The 19983-nt window shown below is 39.9% G+C and overlaps 1 protein-coding gene across 1 annotated transcript in view; it reads left to right on the top strand.

Moving 5' to 3' along the window:
* prkcbb (protein kinase C, beta b) overlaps nucleotides 1-9482 on the top strand; it is a 90776-nt gene extending 81294 nt beyond the window's left edge. Inside the window, exon 16 of the mRNA XM_079457743.1 lies at nucleotides 9194-9482. Within this exon, the coding sequence (XP_079313869.1) occupies nucleotides 9194-9352 (159 nt within the window). The 3' untranslated portion in view covers nucleotides 9353-9482. The remainder of the gene's footprint in view (nucleotides 1-9193) is intronic.
* Nucleotides 9483-19983: the final 10501 nt, after the last annotated feature.

A 19983-nucleotide genomic window follows, 5' to 3' on the forward strand; every position in this document is an offset into this window, starting at 1 on the left:
AAATTAGAGGGGCTTCTGAATGCAACCGTACACAGATGCTGTGCTGGGTGATTTAATGGTTTCCTCACAGAGATGTTTTGCCTCAGTGCTTCGCTGTCTGTCACCTTTGTGTATGTGTGCACACATTGACTGTGTTTGTCACTGACAAAATTTAAAGGTGGTGAGTGGACAAGTTTTGATTGCATTTTGTGTCTTATGTAAGACATATTGGTTGTAAATCATTTAAATTGCAGTCAGTGCTGAAAACACAGAGCCATGCCTAGAGCCATTGTGCTAGCAAGCTCAGGCTGAAGATTCAGGGCTAAGGGTGCGGTCACTAAAATGGGGTCATTGGGCTTCTTTATAAAGTAGGCTCAAGCTTTTGTTTAGCTTTCTTTCATCAGTGCATCCGTTTTCTTAGAAATCAGGTGCTTATTGAAGTGCTGTTGGCACAATTGTGAGGTTAATATAAGGACATGGTCATTTAAACATCCATCATGGAATGGACAACAATCTCTTCTCAATTTCACTATAGACAGTTTTAGCGGCAACAACATAAACAAACGTTACGTGGCCCAGACTTAACTTCTGGTTGACCTTTGCAATGAATCAATAACTTTTGAGCAGTTCTAATTGAGTTAAATACAATGAATATACAACAGAATAATAATATAAATTAAATTGTTATATTATAACCATTCTATTTGTTATCTCATAGCGGATGTGGATTTGAGCCTTGTTACGTATGAGCTACATTAAATAGTTTATTTTGATTTCATTTTTTTAAGTTAAATGGATCAACTCTAAAACTTAACTATCACCTTTTCTCTGATACAATAACACACTTTCTCTGTGTGTAATATAAATCCTAAAACTTCCACATAATACCCATTTCATTTGATTCTCAAATAGATTTGGGAGCAATTCTATATGGTGTAATGAAATAAGCTGTTCCACTGAAAGAATAAATCATTTTATTCCACTCTATAAAATGGATGGTACAAAGAAAACACAAAGAAATGGGAAAAGGCTATTTAAGTGGTTTTTTTCACAAAATGGAATGTATATAAAATGTTGCTTGGCCACCCATTTAGCTTATTACACTGATGTATAAAAACAACACAATCTGACCTTAACAGAACAGAACAAGAATCTCTTTGTCTAGTTAAGGACAACTTTTAAATCAACATTATGTTGTCCCTTTTATTTATTTAACACAAAATTAACTTAATGTGGCTCATAATGTGTTAAAAAACTCATAACATGTTACAATTCCATAATACAGAAAAATGGTTATATACAAAATCTTTTTGAGAGTGTACAGGCAAAGCTGATAACTACTATTACCAAGATCCAAACTCTGAAATATAAAAAGAAATGAACCCATAAAGTGTTATTTAGCTTTTGAAACAAATCAACACACATAGCTGGTGTACAATAGACATGTTCATTCTCTGCTAATGAATGTAGTATAGCACAATAGTGACACATGGATCGTGATAGGCGTCATACCGTGAGCTGTGTGCGGAATCTCAGCTCTAACTTTCTCCACCTGCCAGATTTGTTCTCTTTTTTCAACGTGGCTGCTCCTACAGTGTTGTTTGCCAAAGGAGAAGCCGCAGAGCTACTTTATCATGGGCCAAAATTAGAGAGCTGGCCAGGTTTGGAAGGTTCTGATGGTTTGACTTTGCTCCATTTCAAAACACTGTCCTGTTCATGAATAGTACATGGCTTTAAAAGGTGAGTTTTGATATCGCCGTGGACCGCGACTCACCCTTGCTTCACGTGAACGGGTCTCCCCCGTGTGAATTTCATTGTCATTTACAGATTCGTGTGCATGCACTTACCGTTTTCTAACCCTTCTGATGAGCTAGCTATTGAAATGTCACTTGAAGTGCAAAAGAACATTGGAATTTCAAAACTGACATTTGAACTGAAGCTTATGTGTTTGTGGTGGTGTTGTTGTTTTACTGTTGTTGTTAAAAGCTTCATGAATTACATGTTAACGTGCCGTTAACATCTGAAACATGTTCATGTGTCAGTGTGAATGTCCTGGGTCTTACACATGCCTTCATACATTGATAATTCTCCAAGCTGGTTCTGTTCCACAACTGGATGAGCTGCCTAATGAAGATTTTTACTGTTTTGCCAAGACTTAGTTTGTGCTAGGTTTTTTTTATGCCTATTGGAGTTACAATGATAGCCTAGCAGCACGCCAATGCCAAAATATATTGAAATCAATTGAGAGTCTCTCTGACTATTGGGAATGCGTTCCCTATCTCAGATAAATACAACTTTTTAATGCCTGTGAAGTCAGAAGACAACAAAGTAGGTTTTGGAGCAGTCTATACATCTACATCATACATCCAAAACTGTTCAGCAATCACATCCATTGCATTTATATCCACTGGCATAACTTTATTTGTTCTCCATTCATCTGATTGTTCAGTTCTTTTACTTTTTTCTTCTGTCTTTATGATCATGTCCATCACCCCGCATCCATCACATGCCTCTCTTGTTCTTCTCTTCCTCCTGCAGTGTGGCCGGGACGCAGAGAACTTTGACCGCTTTTTCACCCGCCATCCTCCGGTTCTCACCCCTCCAGACCAGGAGGTCATCATGAACCTCGACCAAGACGAGTTCGAGGGCTTTTCCTTCATAAACCTCGAATACCCCGTCATGGAAGCCCAGAGTTAAGGGCGACCACCACCCCCAAAACTAACCAAACCCTCCATCCAACCCCCCCTCATCATGTATGTTTATATGCCATATACGACATGAAACTAGTATGTATATGTATATAAACAAACAGCCACGCGCCGAAAACTAACCCATCATTCCACGTGCATGCGATTTTATTAAGATTAGTCTCACTGCGGCTTTCATAACCTTCCGTTGAATGCATCCACGTTGGAGAAGCGTTTTGAATCAAGAGGCCTTTTTGCACTTTGGCCATCTTTATACTAGTTTTATGCTGCTGCTTTCCTGAATGCGGCGTGTAGTGCATACTGTAGATCTCTAGTAAATTGCCCTTTAGATTGTATCTGTTCAATCACCAGGTGTTCAGATATAGCCATTAGCACTAAGGTGCATGACTCTGAGATGCATAATGGCTAGCCCTCGCTCCTCTTACCAGCCTTTGTGACAGTGATATTGTGATGATTTTATAGTTGTTTTTTCCTCCGGCTTTTATTGCCTGTTTCCAGATATCACGGGAATGCAAACTGTTTTTGCATGACGGTTTTGTTTGCCCGCAATTTTATTTAGTTAACTCTATAGTAAACCCTTATCCACGTTTTGGTTGCTATTTCTTAACCCCTGTCAATGACTTGCGTTGTACAGACAAGTTAGTAACAAAACAAATGACCAAAGTTTTTTTTAAGCATGAGTCCATTTTATAGTATGCCCGGCTGTTTGCGTGTATGTTTGGATGTAGGTAATCAGAGCTTGTGCCTGAATGTTTTAGCAATCTGCTTCTCTTGCCTGATCATCCCACACCATCAGCGAAAACTCCTCCAGGGTCTCCAGTAGGTCCTACATTAAGGAAGCGAGTCTCCTGCAACGGATTTCCGTCGGCTCTTCCTGGTTTTGTATTCTGATTTAGGTACTGCTTAAAGTTCAGCCAGATTATGGAGAGGCATGCTATTCATCATCTACCTCTTCCTACAGACGTGAGAGATACGTAAGACAACAAGTGCTAATATCAGACGTGACTTAACCTACAGCCAATCGCATTTACATTCATTTACACTGAGACTGACCCAAATGTTGGATATGAATTACTGTTTCCAATCCCAATGCTATGATATAGCCAATATTATCTTAACAGTCTACTCTGCTGATACGTATGAATTCTGCAGCCGTCTTTTAGCCCCATTGTGGTTTACGATGAACAGTCACCCATGGGTAATATCTTAAAATTATGCTTCGGTTGATTGAGATTACAGAAGAAATTGAGTATGAGCAAATTAGTCTAGTAGGGATTTGTTCATGCTGTATAGCTTCGACTTGAATTTGTCAATGGAGATCTGTGATGAACCTCATGAGGTATCAAAACTGTCTTGTTGTTATTTGAAGTGTACCACAGCATCCATAGAACACAGTATTATATGCAACAATATGCAGCATGGATTTTTTTGCGCACAATTACAAGGCATAACTTCATATTGAGAGTAAAACATTTCAAGCATGTAAACATTGCTCATCAGGGACAATGGGAGTTCGATGAAGCTGGCAGTTGTTGTGTTAATGGGTATAACAGGGCTGGTTGGGTGCCCTGATTAAGTGCACGCGGTTCTGCCAGCGAGCGGCTCAGGTTTAGTTGAGGGGTCTGATGCAACTGTACTGTTTATGTCACTAATAACAGCAGAAACCTTATCACTGGAACTGGAATAGGGCCACACATCCATAGAAATGGGTCAGATCCTCTCCGACATCAGAGTTCCTGGAGCGGTTATCTGTGCTGACTTTTATTGGAATCCACTGGGGCTTCATATCATATCTTCATCGATGGATAACCTCTATTATAGTTCCAAACCCACGTTAGTCATAAATTAGTGTATATGATACTCAATACCATTAAACGTCATACGTCATATTTAAGACACTTGTATTTTTTGCCAAAATATCGTGTAAGAGCAGTTCAGTTTAGGGCTTTGATATTTTTTATTTGTCTTAATATAAGCAAACATACACAAAATGTGTCAAATGTTCATAAAGTTTGTGAATTGTATGTAGTCAGTATTTTAAATTAGATGACGGTAAGAGAGGAAGTTTATGCATGATTTCTGTGTTTTCTATGACAGCGTTTGGAGATGTGCAAGACTAATGCATGAATAACTGTGAACTGTGATTCCATAGGTTAGCATTATAACATATTAGTCTAGTGTTTTAGCAAGTGCTCTTAATATCTGTGTGCTTTAATTCATACTTCTTCAGTGCTTTTCTTGTGCCAAAGTATTTTCCAAAAAAAAGAGTATACATTGCAATAAAACTAAAACATCAATAGCCTTTGTTTTGGTGTCGCTTTGTTTTCCTCAATGCAATTTGAGTGTACACAACCTTGAAATTACAAAATTGTATTTGATCACATAAAGCATCATTTGTATGTTTCTGAAGTGCTTCACAGAACAAGCCTTGTAAATTTAGCTCGGAGCATTGCTGTATGAAAGCTTGGACGGTGTGCTGCACGTGCCCACGCTAAGATCTGCATATTTCATGCCTGCCACTTAACATGAGAACACTTCATCTTGTTCCACTATCATTCAGAGGAGAACATACACGGGAATTCATGGGTGGGTGAAAACATTCTGTCTGACATCGTGCTTTATTCCCCTTATTAAACATTCGGCTTGCGTTAAATGTGAACATCGGTCGAATTCCGTTTTTAAAGGGATGGGAAAACAACCAAAGTTTTGTTAAGCAGTAAATGATTAGAGTCGACAGATTAATCCTTTATCTTTATATGTTAAAGTCAGGGGCCGATATTAAAGGCGCAGCGCTGTTATTGTCTGGGATTGAATATTTGTTCTGTCCCAGCGATGCTCTGAACTTTATGTTAATCTGTGTTATATGCAGCCTACAGTCGAGTCTGTTGCACCACAAAAAATGTTAATTAATTCTGAATGTCGAAGCCTCAAATTAAATGAGTGGGTTAGCAGCGTGTGTGCGGCTTATCAGCTGAAAACAGGTCAGCGTTTGATACAGCTGTTCTCTTCTCGCGCTGACATCAGCTCGCCGCTAATCCGCTCCTTTATGGAAAGCTCGGTGCCTTAGTATTGCACAAAATTACAGAATCACGATTGGAATTCAAACTTGGCAAAACGAACACCTTGGATTAACAGAAGGTGTCTCATCTTTTTATTATTGTTCCCCTCTGGGCCTTCGGTAGAGCATCTCCAACCCTATCTGTGAAGAACCGCAGGACCATATATTCAGATCTGCTTTGGTGAAGCATCTGTATAAGTCGTCAGTGTAGATTTGTTGTGCTGTCGTGTGACTCGTATCCACCAACATCTTGTACTGCCATGTCCATACCCTGTGTTAATGATGCTCTGTGTTTTCCTGCAAATCTCATTTTGTCACACAGACTACAATGGCACTGGCCAGGCATCAGCATGGCAAGCTAGCATTGATGTTCCTGTCAACTGAGACTATTCATCTCTAATTAGTGTAATTTTTCCGGTTTAGGGGGATGTTGTAGGGTACGATCTTTGATATTCCTTCTTATATTAATGATTTAATGCAGCATTTTTCAGTTCTAACAGTACCTGGTAACCAGCACCGCAACATATTTGCCATCTTGGGTAACTAAATGTGGATATATGAGTAAACAGGATTTGAATATCCGAGTGTATCACTTTTTTATAGAGTCCAAAGGTCTGAGATTACTCATGAAATGCTTTGATGCTGTAGCATTATTAAATAGATAACTTTAATTTGAATAAAATCATAAATACATGTTTATTTATGGATTTTAAACCCCAAATTTTAAATATGGTCTCATACATGTGGACCCGATTGTCTTATATATCCTTTCACCCTCATGTTGTTTATAACCTGTATTACTTTATTTCTTCTGCAGAACACAAAGGCAGATATTTTGAGAAATGTCTATTTTGTCTATACAATAGTATTTTTCTAAATATCTTCTTTTGTGTTTTGCAGAACACAATACAGGTTTGAAACGACATGAAAATGTAAATGACGATAGAGTTTTCACTGTGAAGGACTATCCCTTAGACTTTAAACTCCATCTGGTCTTGTTTAATATCTCACTTGCACACATCTTCATAATTCTCTGTATAATAATTAAATCTCAACGTTTTGTTGGCTGACGACTAGACTTAAAACTAATTCAAACCCACATTGAGCCACAATCCTGACGTTTCCATGCCAGTGGCCAGTGCCATTTTCCTCCGAGCTGTCTGGCTCCTGAGAGTCCAGGTAATCTTGTGGCCATCGCTCTGGAGTTTGTGTGCTTCGCTGTACTGTGGTGTGTTTGATCCAGCTGGACACAAGGTAGGAGACGTGCTTCTGTTGTAGTATCATATATCTTCTTCCTGTCCTCCCTGTTCTTCTTGTCTGGAGCTGTTTTTCCATGTGCATGGTGCCAGGAGATCTCAGACGCTCCCCTGGACCCTCTCTCTCTCTTCCAGCACTGCTTTTGTTTGATGTGATCTGCATATCAATATTTGGAGTCATATGTCTTCTCTGCATCTGTGCTCCTGGTTGTTTGTTAATCTTTCTCGCAGTGCTTTGATGACACTCTCATTTTTCTTTCTGTCTTCCTCACCTGAAAGCATCTTATTTTGTTCTTGTCGTGCCAAGGCGTTAGCTGTCCGATCAGAGAATCCGTCTGTATAAAAGAAGAGCTCACCGCTTTCCCATTGTTAGTCTACTAGCTTCAAACCGCACTTGAATGTATGTTTTAATGCAGAGCACTTCTGCACTTCCCAAAATTCCCTCAGGCCCACCATTGACCAGAAAGCTGAATTATTTAGGTGGAAATAATAACTTAACCGGATTGCATTTTTTCCGAGACAGGCTTCATTTTTGCTCGTATTATCCGACTAGATGTCCGGCAGCCTACAATTAAAGGGATAGTTCACCCAAAAATGAAAATTCTGTCAGGAATTTAGCTGTTCCAAATGTCTTTGTTTGGTTGAACACGGAGAAAGATATTTGGATGAATGTTTGTAACCAAACAGTTCTTGGACCCCATTAAATATCATAGTAGGAAAAATTACAATGGTTGTCAAAAGTGACCCAGATGGTAGTCAATGGGGTCCCTGAACTGTTTGGTTATAAGCATTCTTCTACAAAGAAGAACATCTTTCTGTGTTCATCAGAATAAATTATTTCATACAGATTTGGAACAACTCGAATGTGATTTAATGACAGAATTTGTATTTTTGGGTGAACTATCACTTTAAGGTTATGAGTTCTATATTGATCCTTTGTGAGCGTTCCTTATCCTTTGGTTGATTTTTTTTAATGCATTGACCTTAATACACCAATGTAAGGCTGTTTTCTCAAGAATAAAACATGTTCATCATTTCAAATGAAAACTCTCCACAAAACCTATTTCTGAGACTTAGCCCTTATGTACATGTTTGTGTACTCGTGAGGATCACAGTGTTTGTGTAGCGGTATCTTCTTGCTTCACCATTGCTTAGCATATTGAGTGCGGCCCCTCCCCTCACAGTTGCCTTTGTGGATTTACATTGCCAAGCAGTGCTTTAACATTGTCTACCCCCAGAGAAGTCCATTCCTCTACACCCCTGCCCCCCTCCGTCACTTTATCGCACTTCTGTCTCAATTCCTCCGTTCCTCGCTCTGCCTCCGACCCACCTTACCCCCACCCTGTTTTCCATTCTCATCTTACTCTCTCGCTTTCTCCCTCCCTCTGTCCTCCCACTCAGTGCGTTTGAGTGTGCGTGTGTCCTTTGAGCCGGACTGGCTCTTCCCTCGGGCGCTCTGGCACACAAGGCCGCAGCAGAGAGGAATTCTCTCAGTAAGAACAGGCCTGTAGGCCTAACAAACCGTCTGCCCCTTTCATTTAGACTCCTCTCAGAGAGAAAGCCAGAGATAGAGAATGGCCAGCAGTGCCTACGCTTAAGCATCTCATAAAAGTAACAGTGTCGACGCAACCGTGATCCGTGGATGGGGAGCGTCAGAGCGAGATGCGTCTCATCAGTGGCCTGGACGTCTTACAAAAGCACTTGTGTTACAGTATCTTCTGCCTTACACACAGCTGGGCTTTCTGCTCGGGTGCATTTTTCATCAGCTTTTTAGTTCAAGCTAAATTATGAAATTAAAAGCTCAGAGTCTCTTGAAAGAATAGTTCACCTAAAAATGAAAATTCTGTCATTTTTACTTAACCTAACCTTTATATACTACATGCGTTTCCTTTTCTCTGCCTAACATTAAAGTACTTTGTCTAGATTCCTCATGTAGCTCTTTGCTTGTATCAGGAGGCTATGGGGACATTTTCCTTATGTTTAGCTTTGACATGTACAGAATAACATCATGTAGGTTTGAGGGGAATATACGAGGGTAAATAATGACAGAGTTAGCATTTTTGGCGAAGTATCGATTTAAGATCTCAAGACTTTGGAGGTATATTTTCTAAAATCTTTCACAAATCTTTTTCACTAGTGCAGCATTGGCTGTATAAAATGCCTCTAACACCCATTTTCTTTCTATTTTCCAGCGAAACAGTCGAGACACCTGCAACTTTGACCGGGAGTTCACTAAAATGGCCGTGGAGTTCACTCCCACCGACAAGTTATTTATCATGAATCTGGACCAGGACGAGTTCCTGGGCTTCTCCTGCACCAACCTGGAATATGTTGCACCCTCTCAGGGTTAAACAAGCACACGGTTTAAAGACTGCTTGTCTTGTATCACTGTCTGCCTGTATGTGTGTGACATGTATGCTCAGGGTTGTGAAAGCTAACTCATATTACTGTAACAGGATTTACCAAAGGGCTCAGGTGGACCACCACATTTCTAAAGGGACGAAGTTGTCGGAATCACGCGAATGCAATCGTTTCCCTCTTCCTGGCTAAATCTCGCTCAGGGATTGCGTTTGCCATTGGTGTTTATACAACGGTAAATGCAGCCTTTGCAACAAACCAGGAACAAACACGACAAACCCCAAGTGAGCAATTTGAAGAACAACAATGCTGCCTTCAATTATTTATTTGCAGTTCATTATTTTCCCCCGCTTTGGTCTCTATTTGAGCGAGCTTTATACTGAGCTGATGTTTAATTCACTGGCTTAAACCCATTATACCGAAATATTATTATCTCCCACTCTTGACTCGAGCACGGGCTCCCATGTGTTAATTGGGGAATTCCAGGCAAAAGTCATTCTCGCTGTTGAGGCATTCAGGAAGAGGGAACAAACGTGGAAGAAATGTCAAGATGGTCGCAACGTCAAAATGTCATTATCATTCATAACACCGTCTTTCCAGAAGGATTCATATCACTGGATTCCGGAAGAGCAGAGATTTGTTAAGCTACTAGTTCATATTCCAGAATCCTCGAGGACGAGGATTAGAAACAGCTGAATAGATCAAATACACTCTTGCAATACAGAATTCTAATAGTACATAAATGTGTATCTATGCACCTTGTAGGAAACACAATGTGCCATTTTCAGAGGGACTTCAGCATCCGCGTCTATTCCCTGTGATTTCCAATGCTTAATTTGCATGATTCCAATAGTTTGTTTATCCCCTTGGCATAATACTTGTGGATGTATCTATCATTCAGACAAAAAGACTCTATTGTTCAATTACATAAAAATCATACTGGCATTTCTGAATGCTCCTTCTAGATCAGTCATGTTGTAATATATAGCAATGTGATTCGAATTCACCACCTATGTGCACTGATGAGTCATAGGCTTTGTGTATATAATGTAACTAAGCACTTTTTGAAATAATATTTATTTCTTAGCTCCCATCTGATTCATGTAAAAGAAAGAAGGCCATCTATAAACTTTCTCCAAAACAATGCATGTTCAACGTTAATAGTCTTATCTCCCGATGTGTTATAATATTTCACATTGTTATTTATTTTATAGCTTATAATTTAGTAAGTAAACACCATGTGCCACACGCAGTAGAATACCTGTACACTCGCTGGTGAAACCTCTAATGAAAATGACTTTGGGATTAGATACACATAAATCGATAGCCTGCTCTCTCCTGAATAAGCGGAGCTGGATTGATCTGTTCTGCCTGCTCTTGTACAGATTCTAACCTCTCTAGTGCTGTGTGTTTAGGAGTGGCGTCTATGTGAGGTAAACAGTTGCAGTGTTTTGATTGGGCTAAGTGTCAGTAGCCTTCATTTTATACTCGCTGTGTGGCTCAGTGCTATCCCATAATGCTGTCTGAGACCCATTCACTCCGTACAAACTTAAGCTACGCATTGATCGGACAATTATCAAAAAGCGAAGAGAAAGGCATATATCTGGTGACGCATTGGACCGCTAGGTGATTTAGATAGAAAATTTCACAGGCTTAAAGACAGAATGTCTGCTTAATTGCCAGCGGAATGGTTTATGATACCAGCTCCAGGGATCAAAGATACAGAGGAGGGGGGGTCTCAGACATCGTAAACACATAGATACTGGATGAGACACTAGATAAACCATTAAAGCTGTAAGTTATTGATGTGCTTATGAGAGAATATGTAATATGTTCTATTTATAATACAGAATTTCAATGTAAACCTGCATTTTGTCTGGTTTCTATAACTAAACCTCTTATTGGTGTTTAACTCTTTCAAGCATGCATTATTACCTCAGTCAGTTTCTTTTGTGTTTTTATCGTTGTAGGGAATAGAAAGCAAGATTTGAACTTTTTTACATATATTTTCCACTTTGCCATTTTGTATTTTTAGAAACAGGTTAGTGTTTGGATAGTGACCTCTATCATATGCATGAAATTCTTACACGGCCTAGCCTTTCATTCATTTTTTTAATTATAATTTAAGTCTATTTTGATGTCACAATCTTTAAAACGATACGGAGCAAATCATAGTTTTCCCACAGCACTCTTAACTCTTGAAGTTTTGCAATCGAGTTTATGGTTTTCAAAATGTTTTTATGGCATTAAATGGACACCTCAAAAACAAAACACCAGTGCATAAAAGCTAAATATAAAAGTTTAAAGTGTAAGACCGTAAAAGCGTTCGATGGTTTGCACTTGCAGCTAAACATTGTTATGTCTTATCACACATCTAGTTAATTATTTTCTTTGATTACACCGTTTACTTCTGTTAATGTTAGATTTATTTTGGAGTCACGTGTAAACTGACATTTATTGAACTGAAAGTTTATTGAGCGGAGCATTTTGCCAAGCAGATGATGTCTTCTGGCAAAGAAATGCACCATTTTATCAGCCGACGAAATTCATGTTTGGGAAATGAGACCGGAGTCGCCGGGCAATCTACGGACGCAAATTGTTCCCCTGACCTTCCATCACTCAGAGCTGACTTCCACATGATGTGATCCTTTAAGCTTTCCCTCACCCAGCTCTCCAAATCTGTGCGAAAAACACACTCGCAAGATCCTCCACAGACTACGACCAATGAGAACAATTACCCAGCTCTCCTCCTCTTCCTGTCAGAATCATGGTGATGCTCTAGCTGCGCTGTATGTGAGCACATGAGATTATGAAGGGTTTCATTTCAGCACAGATAAAGCCCCAAGACACCACGCTGGTGGGTGCGTTCTCTAGGCATGGTGCTGAGTGAGCATTTTTGCCGTAGCTTTAATTTTGACAGCTAATGAAATTATTTGCCTTTGACAACAGCTCATTATGTTCCTCAAAGGCATTGTCTGGGACTGCTGTGTTCTGATCTATTCCATTCTCTCTTTTTTCTTTCGGAGGTTTAAAAAAATCCAATTAAAATCATCCCCTGTGACAAAGAAGCTGCCGTCTGAAGAGTGAAGTTGGCCTTAAAAATAAAAGGGAACATATGGGCGAGGACAGTCAGCAAAGTAAAGCTTGCTATGGAATAATAAGGTTCCTAATGACTACATCCCACAAGTCGTTTATCAGCACACAATTTGAGGGAGATTCCCATACATCCTCCCCCACTTACGTACTAACGCGATCAGCTTAGTACATCCAAAACAGATGCGAATAAATCCACGTTCTCACCACGCCACATCTACCCTCCATGCGGCCTAGCCCCTCTTGCTAGACGTTATTTAGTCGCAAACCCGCTATCAGCCAAACGTGTCATTTTAGCGTCAGAGAGCGCGGTACCCACCGCTTTGCCATTAAAGGGCTGCGCAATGGCCCCCCATCCATCCTATAATGACACCCTAGCAGACTCCTGCGGCGAGATTTACAGACCAACAGACGCGCCCCCTCTCCCTCTTTTTGCATTGGATGTAAATAAAGCAGTGTAGGGAGCACGGCGCGTGCATTACATCCCAGCGGTGGCTCCCCTCCCATTTCCCTCAGTTCTCCCCCCCCATACAGCAGACGAAGAAAGAGCCGCTATTGATTCGAATTCGTTTTGTTCTTCCTCCATTAGTGTTCTTTCCGCGCGCTGTTCTCGCTTCTATAGAAGATCCCTAATTAACTGCGAAACAATTTGCTCTCTCGCGCACGGCGGACGCCGAGGCGCAGAAAGAGCGCGCGAGAGACTCTCCTCAGAGAACGACGAAAAGCATGGCGCCTGATATTTATTTAATTCGCTGGATCTTAGAAAACGTTTAGGAGAAAGCATGACGGAAGGATTTATTGGATTTGGTTGCACTCGCGGTGACGGAGCGAGAGTCGTGCTTTTTTTCTTTAATTGTGATAAGTGGTCCGGCTGCCCTGTCTTATAGAGGTAAAACAATTTAAAAAGCAATCTCCTGTTTTAATGAAAACAAGCATGCGGGCCCGCGTGGAGCTAATGAAGCCTGGAGAGTTATTACATGGGGCTCCAGGGATGTTCCATGCCGCTGTGTGTACAGTCAGTCACGGACTCGTGGCGTGGGAGGGGCGGATGGCGACGCGCTGCCCTCTGTGAGCAAAGCAACAAAGTCCATTTACTTTTGCAACACGTTGCATAGACGACATAGTAGGCTTCATCTCCATGACTCTATAAGCATCATCATTTAACATCTCGTCTGACCTCGCACGGCCCCAGATGGATAAAACTAAGTGTTCTCTTCTTCCGTCAATGTGCTCATATAGTAGTTGTAGGCCTAGGCCTATTTGCGGCGATATGCTGCTCGTGGATGTTCTGTTCCATTTCAGTGTCTCGTGCGTCGTGCCCCTCCACTGCCCTCTCCTCCCGCAACCTCAATAGTGTCGCATCATCACGGACCCGCTGAGATCATTTAACCTGGTCTGGCCGGCTGAACGGTCCTTTGGCAATCCGAATCTGACGCACTGCTATTTTTTCTGCCTTCTCGATCGAATTGTGCGAGGTAAAGATGGCGAAACGCTATTTATTACGCAGCAAAGAAACATCTGGGATGTTAATTACGGGGAACTGATAATTACTGATGTTTTATAGGGGTCTAGTTCACAACTCCCAAACTGAGAATAGTAATTACTTGACTTTGCACACCCGTGTTTGTCAATCAATGGTAATCTTCAGAGAAAGGCGCTTTTGAATGATAAAAAACTCATCAAATCTAGAAAACTTCATGGAAACTTTTTTATTCTATAAATATTTCCCACAGTACGGAATGTAGAGATAAGTTATTCAGAAGGAATACACCACCAGAAGCCTGCCTTTGTCTTCTCTCCCCCCTCTCTGAGGAGTCATAAACTTTCCGGCACATTTAATTGGTATTCTTCATGTTTATGTAGTTCTCTCTCCGACAGCAGCTTGGGCTGTAGAGGCAGTGAGGTAGAGCCTGATCATATCCAGCCTGTGATTATGTAAGTGTCCTTTCATCCCTGTGTGAACTTTCCTCCTTCTGTCTGAAGCTGTCACTCACCATCACCGTTCCAATCTGCAGCCACATCGCTCTAGTGCTCTCGCTGTCTGTCCATAGCAACCCCTCCTCCAGATTCCTGGCTTCCCGTTTCTGTGTCTGTGTCATGTCACTGTGTGAGCGGGCTTCTTTCTGCTCATTTTGACATGCTGGGACTTTGTTGTCTGTGGGTTGCGTTCCCAGGGGATATTTGGAAACATTTTACCTGTATCATTTCAGCTCTCGTTCTTTTATCTCCATGGTTCCTTTCATCATAACCTTGTGAGGCGCGAAAACGGCTTCATTATCACGCTATCATTATAAACATCCGTCATTCCGAGGTAGCTGGATTGTGAAGTACGCTGTTCGTATAATGAAGCGTGCTGACAAACACGTAAATGTACAGGCATTCCTATGGATTGCACAATGCTTAAAGTCTGAGAGTTCTCTTGGAAACATCAGTTCACTATTTTGATATTTTCAATACACATCGAATAAATCTGTGTATAACATTGAAATGTATCACAACATGTGGGCAAGCTAATTTTCTAACATGGTTTCTGCCTACTGAGACATTGTTAACAGACTTGAGTAATCTTCCAAATTAGTGTCTTATCTGGAATATTTGTTTTCTTTCATTCCCATCATGCTTGTGATTAAACATTAAAAAAAACCTGCAAGAGACGGTTTGTTTTCTAATGCTGTGTAGTGCAGCAATGGGCTTTAGGGGTCATTCTTTATATTTTTCACACAATGGATGCTATTCTGTAAATCACAGAAAAACTCTTCTTCAAATAACCTAATGACGCTTCAGAGAGCTTTCTGAGATGAAAATACAGGAGTTATATTTGCATGAGCATTGTGGTTTTTATTACCAATGGTTTCCTTAAAACACTTTTAAGAGGAAAACAACATCATACATATCCATTATTGGGTCTTTGAGGGTTTAGGAATGAGTCTGAAAAATATTCTTCTGCATTTAATTGTTTTGAAGTCCAGATTGCTTCTGTTTATGCCTCTATAGATCCTCATGGGGGTTGTATTGTATAACGTCTGTATTGTAGAAATATGTAAATCCATCTTGTCTTTCCGAAAAGAAAAGTGGTTTCCCACCCTCCACATCGTGGTTCTAATGAATGGTGGTGCAATTCTCCTGTGGTCTGGCCTGTGATGCTCCACTGCACCAAAGGCTGTTCAGAAACCTCATCCATTGCAGTTGACAGGGATGAATTTGAGCAATACTACAGCATGTGTGTTTAGTCAAGGGTCAGTGCACATCACAAATGATGACAGACTCCATGGTTGATACCCATAACTGAGGGGGCCCGGTGCTGGGACTTGGGGCTAAACTGATGTTATGTTAAAGGTTTCGCCTTATTAACAGAAAACAACAATAACAATACAAATCTTTTCTTGAGGTCTCACTGAATGTTTGAGCAGTATTGAGTTCCTATATATTATGAGCTCATATTGCCTGCATTATTTATTTATTTTTGTCATATCATCAATTTCAAACATTTTCAAATCATTGTTTAAATCACATATCATCAATTTCAAACATTTTCAAATCATTGTTTAAATCACATATCATCAATTTCAAACATTTTCAAATCATTGTTTAAATCAAAGTTTATTTGTAATTTAAGAAATGAACATTTTGGCCCAGTTTCATAAACTGGCCAAATAGCTACTGTTATATATTTTTACGTTATACTTTTTATACTATATCTATATGCTATAATAGTATACTTATTTTTTCTATATGTTCTCTGTAGTCTATAGCATCTCCACATGTTGGCTTGCAGACCAAGATGACTCTGAAGGTCCTTATGTGAATGAGCATCCCCTGCATTCCTGAGCTTTCTGCATGTGCAGATTCATCCGCGGGGCTTTACCTCCGTGCTACCTGTGGCTTTATTTATCATGCTCACTCTGCAGTGACTAAAACTATTTTACAAGCCACAGTGCTGAATTAATGAAGGATTCTGACACAGGCACCTTCCCCTAGGGTTTAAAAAATAATTAAAAAGATAAATACAAAGTAGCTTTTTTGTTTTTCCTTATTAATTATCACGTTACAGGAAATATTAAGGCTAACAGCGCTTTTTAAACTGGTTTGTTTATGTTCATTACAGAGTCCATTTTAGGGCTTTAATTGGAACGAGTAGTGCTGTTCTCTGTGGAGATCTTCAAAGTGGCTCTGTTAAGGGTGAGCATTAAACCGCATGCCTACACCGCTGCCACAGTTCTGCCAGACAAGCTCTGGACTGGACTAATGCATAATCTCCAAAATTGTCGAATAAGAAAGTTTGGTTACTATATAGTTGTGGAATCAAGCTACTCACTGTTTTTAAAATGTAAATGTATTCAAACCCCTTAGCATTTAACAAATACAATTTTGAAATTGTTCCATTATTCCCGCCTATCCAATAGCTATGGCTAGTGCAGGTGTCTTGTCTTAAAGCACCCCTAAAAAGTGAATAGGAACCACTTGGTCATCCAATTGAATTTCCTTTCTTTTCTCAGTTCTTGCTTTTCATTTCGCCCTCAGCCAGTCTTCATTTTTGTCCTTTTACTCAACTTCCTCACATCTTGTGTTTTTCTTCATACTAATGGAAGGAGAAAGTTGAGTTACCTACACTAGGTCCTGCTTCTTTGCCTCTGCCTGAAGTAATTTCTATGCTAATGAGACTCTCAATAAGATAAGACAGTCGGCAAGGGCTGCCTCTCCAACGCAGACTTCATGATGAGAGGGCCTGCCGGCTTTGCCCTCTGTGTCTATCCATTCATGCGGATATTTATCTTTTATTTATTCACTTTCATTCCGATTCTGTCAGCTTAACTATTTGTAAGGTTTTCCTTTAATGACATTAGACACAGTGAAATGGTGCCGATGGTCTAATAGAGAAGTCGTGGCACTCCTAGTCGATTTTTACCTGTGACTTTGACTTCTGCGTGGGCTTGTCAATTGTTTGTTTCTTTATTTGGTGTCTAAAGTACAACCTGCCTTTGAATACATTAAAACTTACTTGTACACACTCACTAAATGTGACAAATTACTGAAAAGTTTGAAAGCAGGTGCTGTTGCCACCTGTTCTGACAGCACGGCAATGCTTGTTGTCCATACCGTCCAGATTGGTTGTTTTGTCCACTGTGACTGTCTTGCATTGGGACTCACTGTTGTGTAGAGTGCGATTACGGTTAAATTTAGTATGCATGCTTTAGCCAAAGTCTTTGACATTCAAAGCCATTTGGGTCTGCCATAGCAAATTAAAATGCATTTAGGTTGCAGTCCCATAAGAAAGTGTTGAAAAGAGAATTTAATGAATGTCAATGAATACTGATATAATGGGAAATGTAACAAATATCTGCAAAGAGAGCTGCTGTTCCTCAAGTGCCGCGTTGTATTTTCATCCTCAAGAACAAGAGAAGAATGAATATTGAAGTTGCAAAGTCACCACTCAATACAGTATACAAATAAGCATGCCACATACTGTAGCTCTCGGAAACCAAACCATCCAACAAAAAGCATGAATTATGAAATAAGTGGAAAATTAAAGTAAGCATTTGTGGAAACTGACACGTGCTTGTAATTCACCATGTAGAGAGTTTCTTGCTGTGATTATATTTTTTGGTTTCTTTTGAACAAGCCTTCAGTTCTTTTTTCAGCCATTAACTTTATTGCTGAGGGAACAGAATCCATGTGCTTCTCTGTCACCGCAAGAACCTTAAAGCTGAGCGATCTCACTGCATTTCAGCTCCATCAGCAAAGGACACAGCTATGTGAACTGACCTTCATGCCGCTGGTCCCTCTAACATGAAACCCCACATCCCCATTTAAAGACAATCTGGAGCTTATTCACTGGCATTCATACAGTGCCAGATCAATCAAGTCCAGCGCCTCTGTGGGGAACCACAGTGAATGAGAGGTTAAAGAGGGATGTGAACAGAGGGGTTATCGTAATCACTTCACAGGATATGGCACATGGTGAATAAATGGATTCATCTAAAAAGCCTGATGTCTTGTTATTGCAATGTTCTTCGGGGTTGCTCTCAGAGACTTTGAACAGATGTAAAAATTGATACATATCATAATACACATAACTACAATGGCATTCGTTCTGATTATAGACTCGTAATATTGATTGAAATAGGAACATTTGTAGGTTTACCCACCAAGTTAGTAAAAATAAACCGAGTATTGCTTCCTTGCGACAATTTCTTTCGATTTCTACCGTCTGTCATTATCCTTCTAGAGATTTGCAGCTGAGCATTTGAATTAGAAGGCATTATTCATAGGATAACCTCATCCTCAAAGCTTACGCTGGCTCAGTCGGAGGAAAGCCAGAACACTCGCGATGAGGAATCAAGGTGCTTCCCGCGCAATGCGTGTTCATCATCCACGAGTATAAAAAGGCGCGAGGCGCACTAATATGGTTTCCACACTTCGTATTACTTGTAGGGGAACAACATTAAGTTTAAAATGTCGTTTTTGTGCATGTGTACCCTATGTTTAGGGGCAATGAAGACGGATAAGCTTATCGAAAGGAGGAGATGTTACAAAGCGTGGACAACGAGAGTTGTTTGCGCTTTGTAAGCAGACTTTGATTGTCAGTGCAGGAAATGATATCATTGTTCTGGCAAGTGCTTGTCACTAACATAATTTGAAATAATGTACGAAAAAGTGCACTAAAGCATGTTTTTTTAAATAAGGCAACTCAAAAAGGGAAATAATGTGTCAGGTAAATAACAAAATAAATACTATAGGATGTTATAAGTGGACTGTCCTTAACTTCCGGTACACATTCACAAACAATAGAGTGCCTGTAGATTATTTCTGATAACAAGCTAAAGAAACCGAGAAGAACCGTAGTCTACTTGGCTTAAACTATATTTCCTATACTATATCTACTATATCCAATATTTAGAATTTAGATATTTAGACTGTGATACCATACAGTTAGATATCAATGTACTACACGGTTTCTTTAAATGCGACCAAACTATGACCCATTCAAGAAATTGTTTATTTAAAGGTCCAGTCAGTAATATCTAGCGGGCAAGGTTGCGAATTGGAACAAACCGCTCGCTCCACCCCTCCCTTTAGAAACACTACGACGGCTGACAGAACATGGCGAATTACATGCAAGGGGACCCGCGGTGTGTGTAGATAGAAATAGCTCATTCCAAGGTGATAAAAACATAACGCTTCAATGTAAGGTCTTTATACACATCTGAAGGCAAAGCTACATTGCATTTTTTTATCAATAGATCATCCCAAAAACTACACACTGGACCTTTAATAAAATGAACATACAACAAAATTCTACAAGTCGTCTATTTAATACAATTATCATACAATAAAATAATAATTTAAATGAATGAATACTAACATAAATTAAAAAAAAAAATATTTATATACCAAACACCGACCGGGCGTTAACGACGATTGTCCTAAATGTACCATTTGGTTAATTTCAATAGCATGCAACTAGATTTTCCTGTCACCAAAAGAACCCCAATGAACCCACTTAACTCTAAAAGTCTACTACACAAAGGGC

Source organism: Barbatula barbatula (assembly GCF_947034865.1).
Source record: "Barbatula barbatula genome assembly, chromosome: 5".
Lineage (NCBI taxonomy): Eukaryota > Metazoa > Chordata > Actinopteri > Cypriniformes > Nemacheilidae > Barbatula > Barbatula barbatula.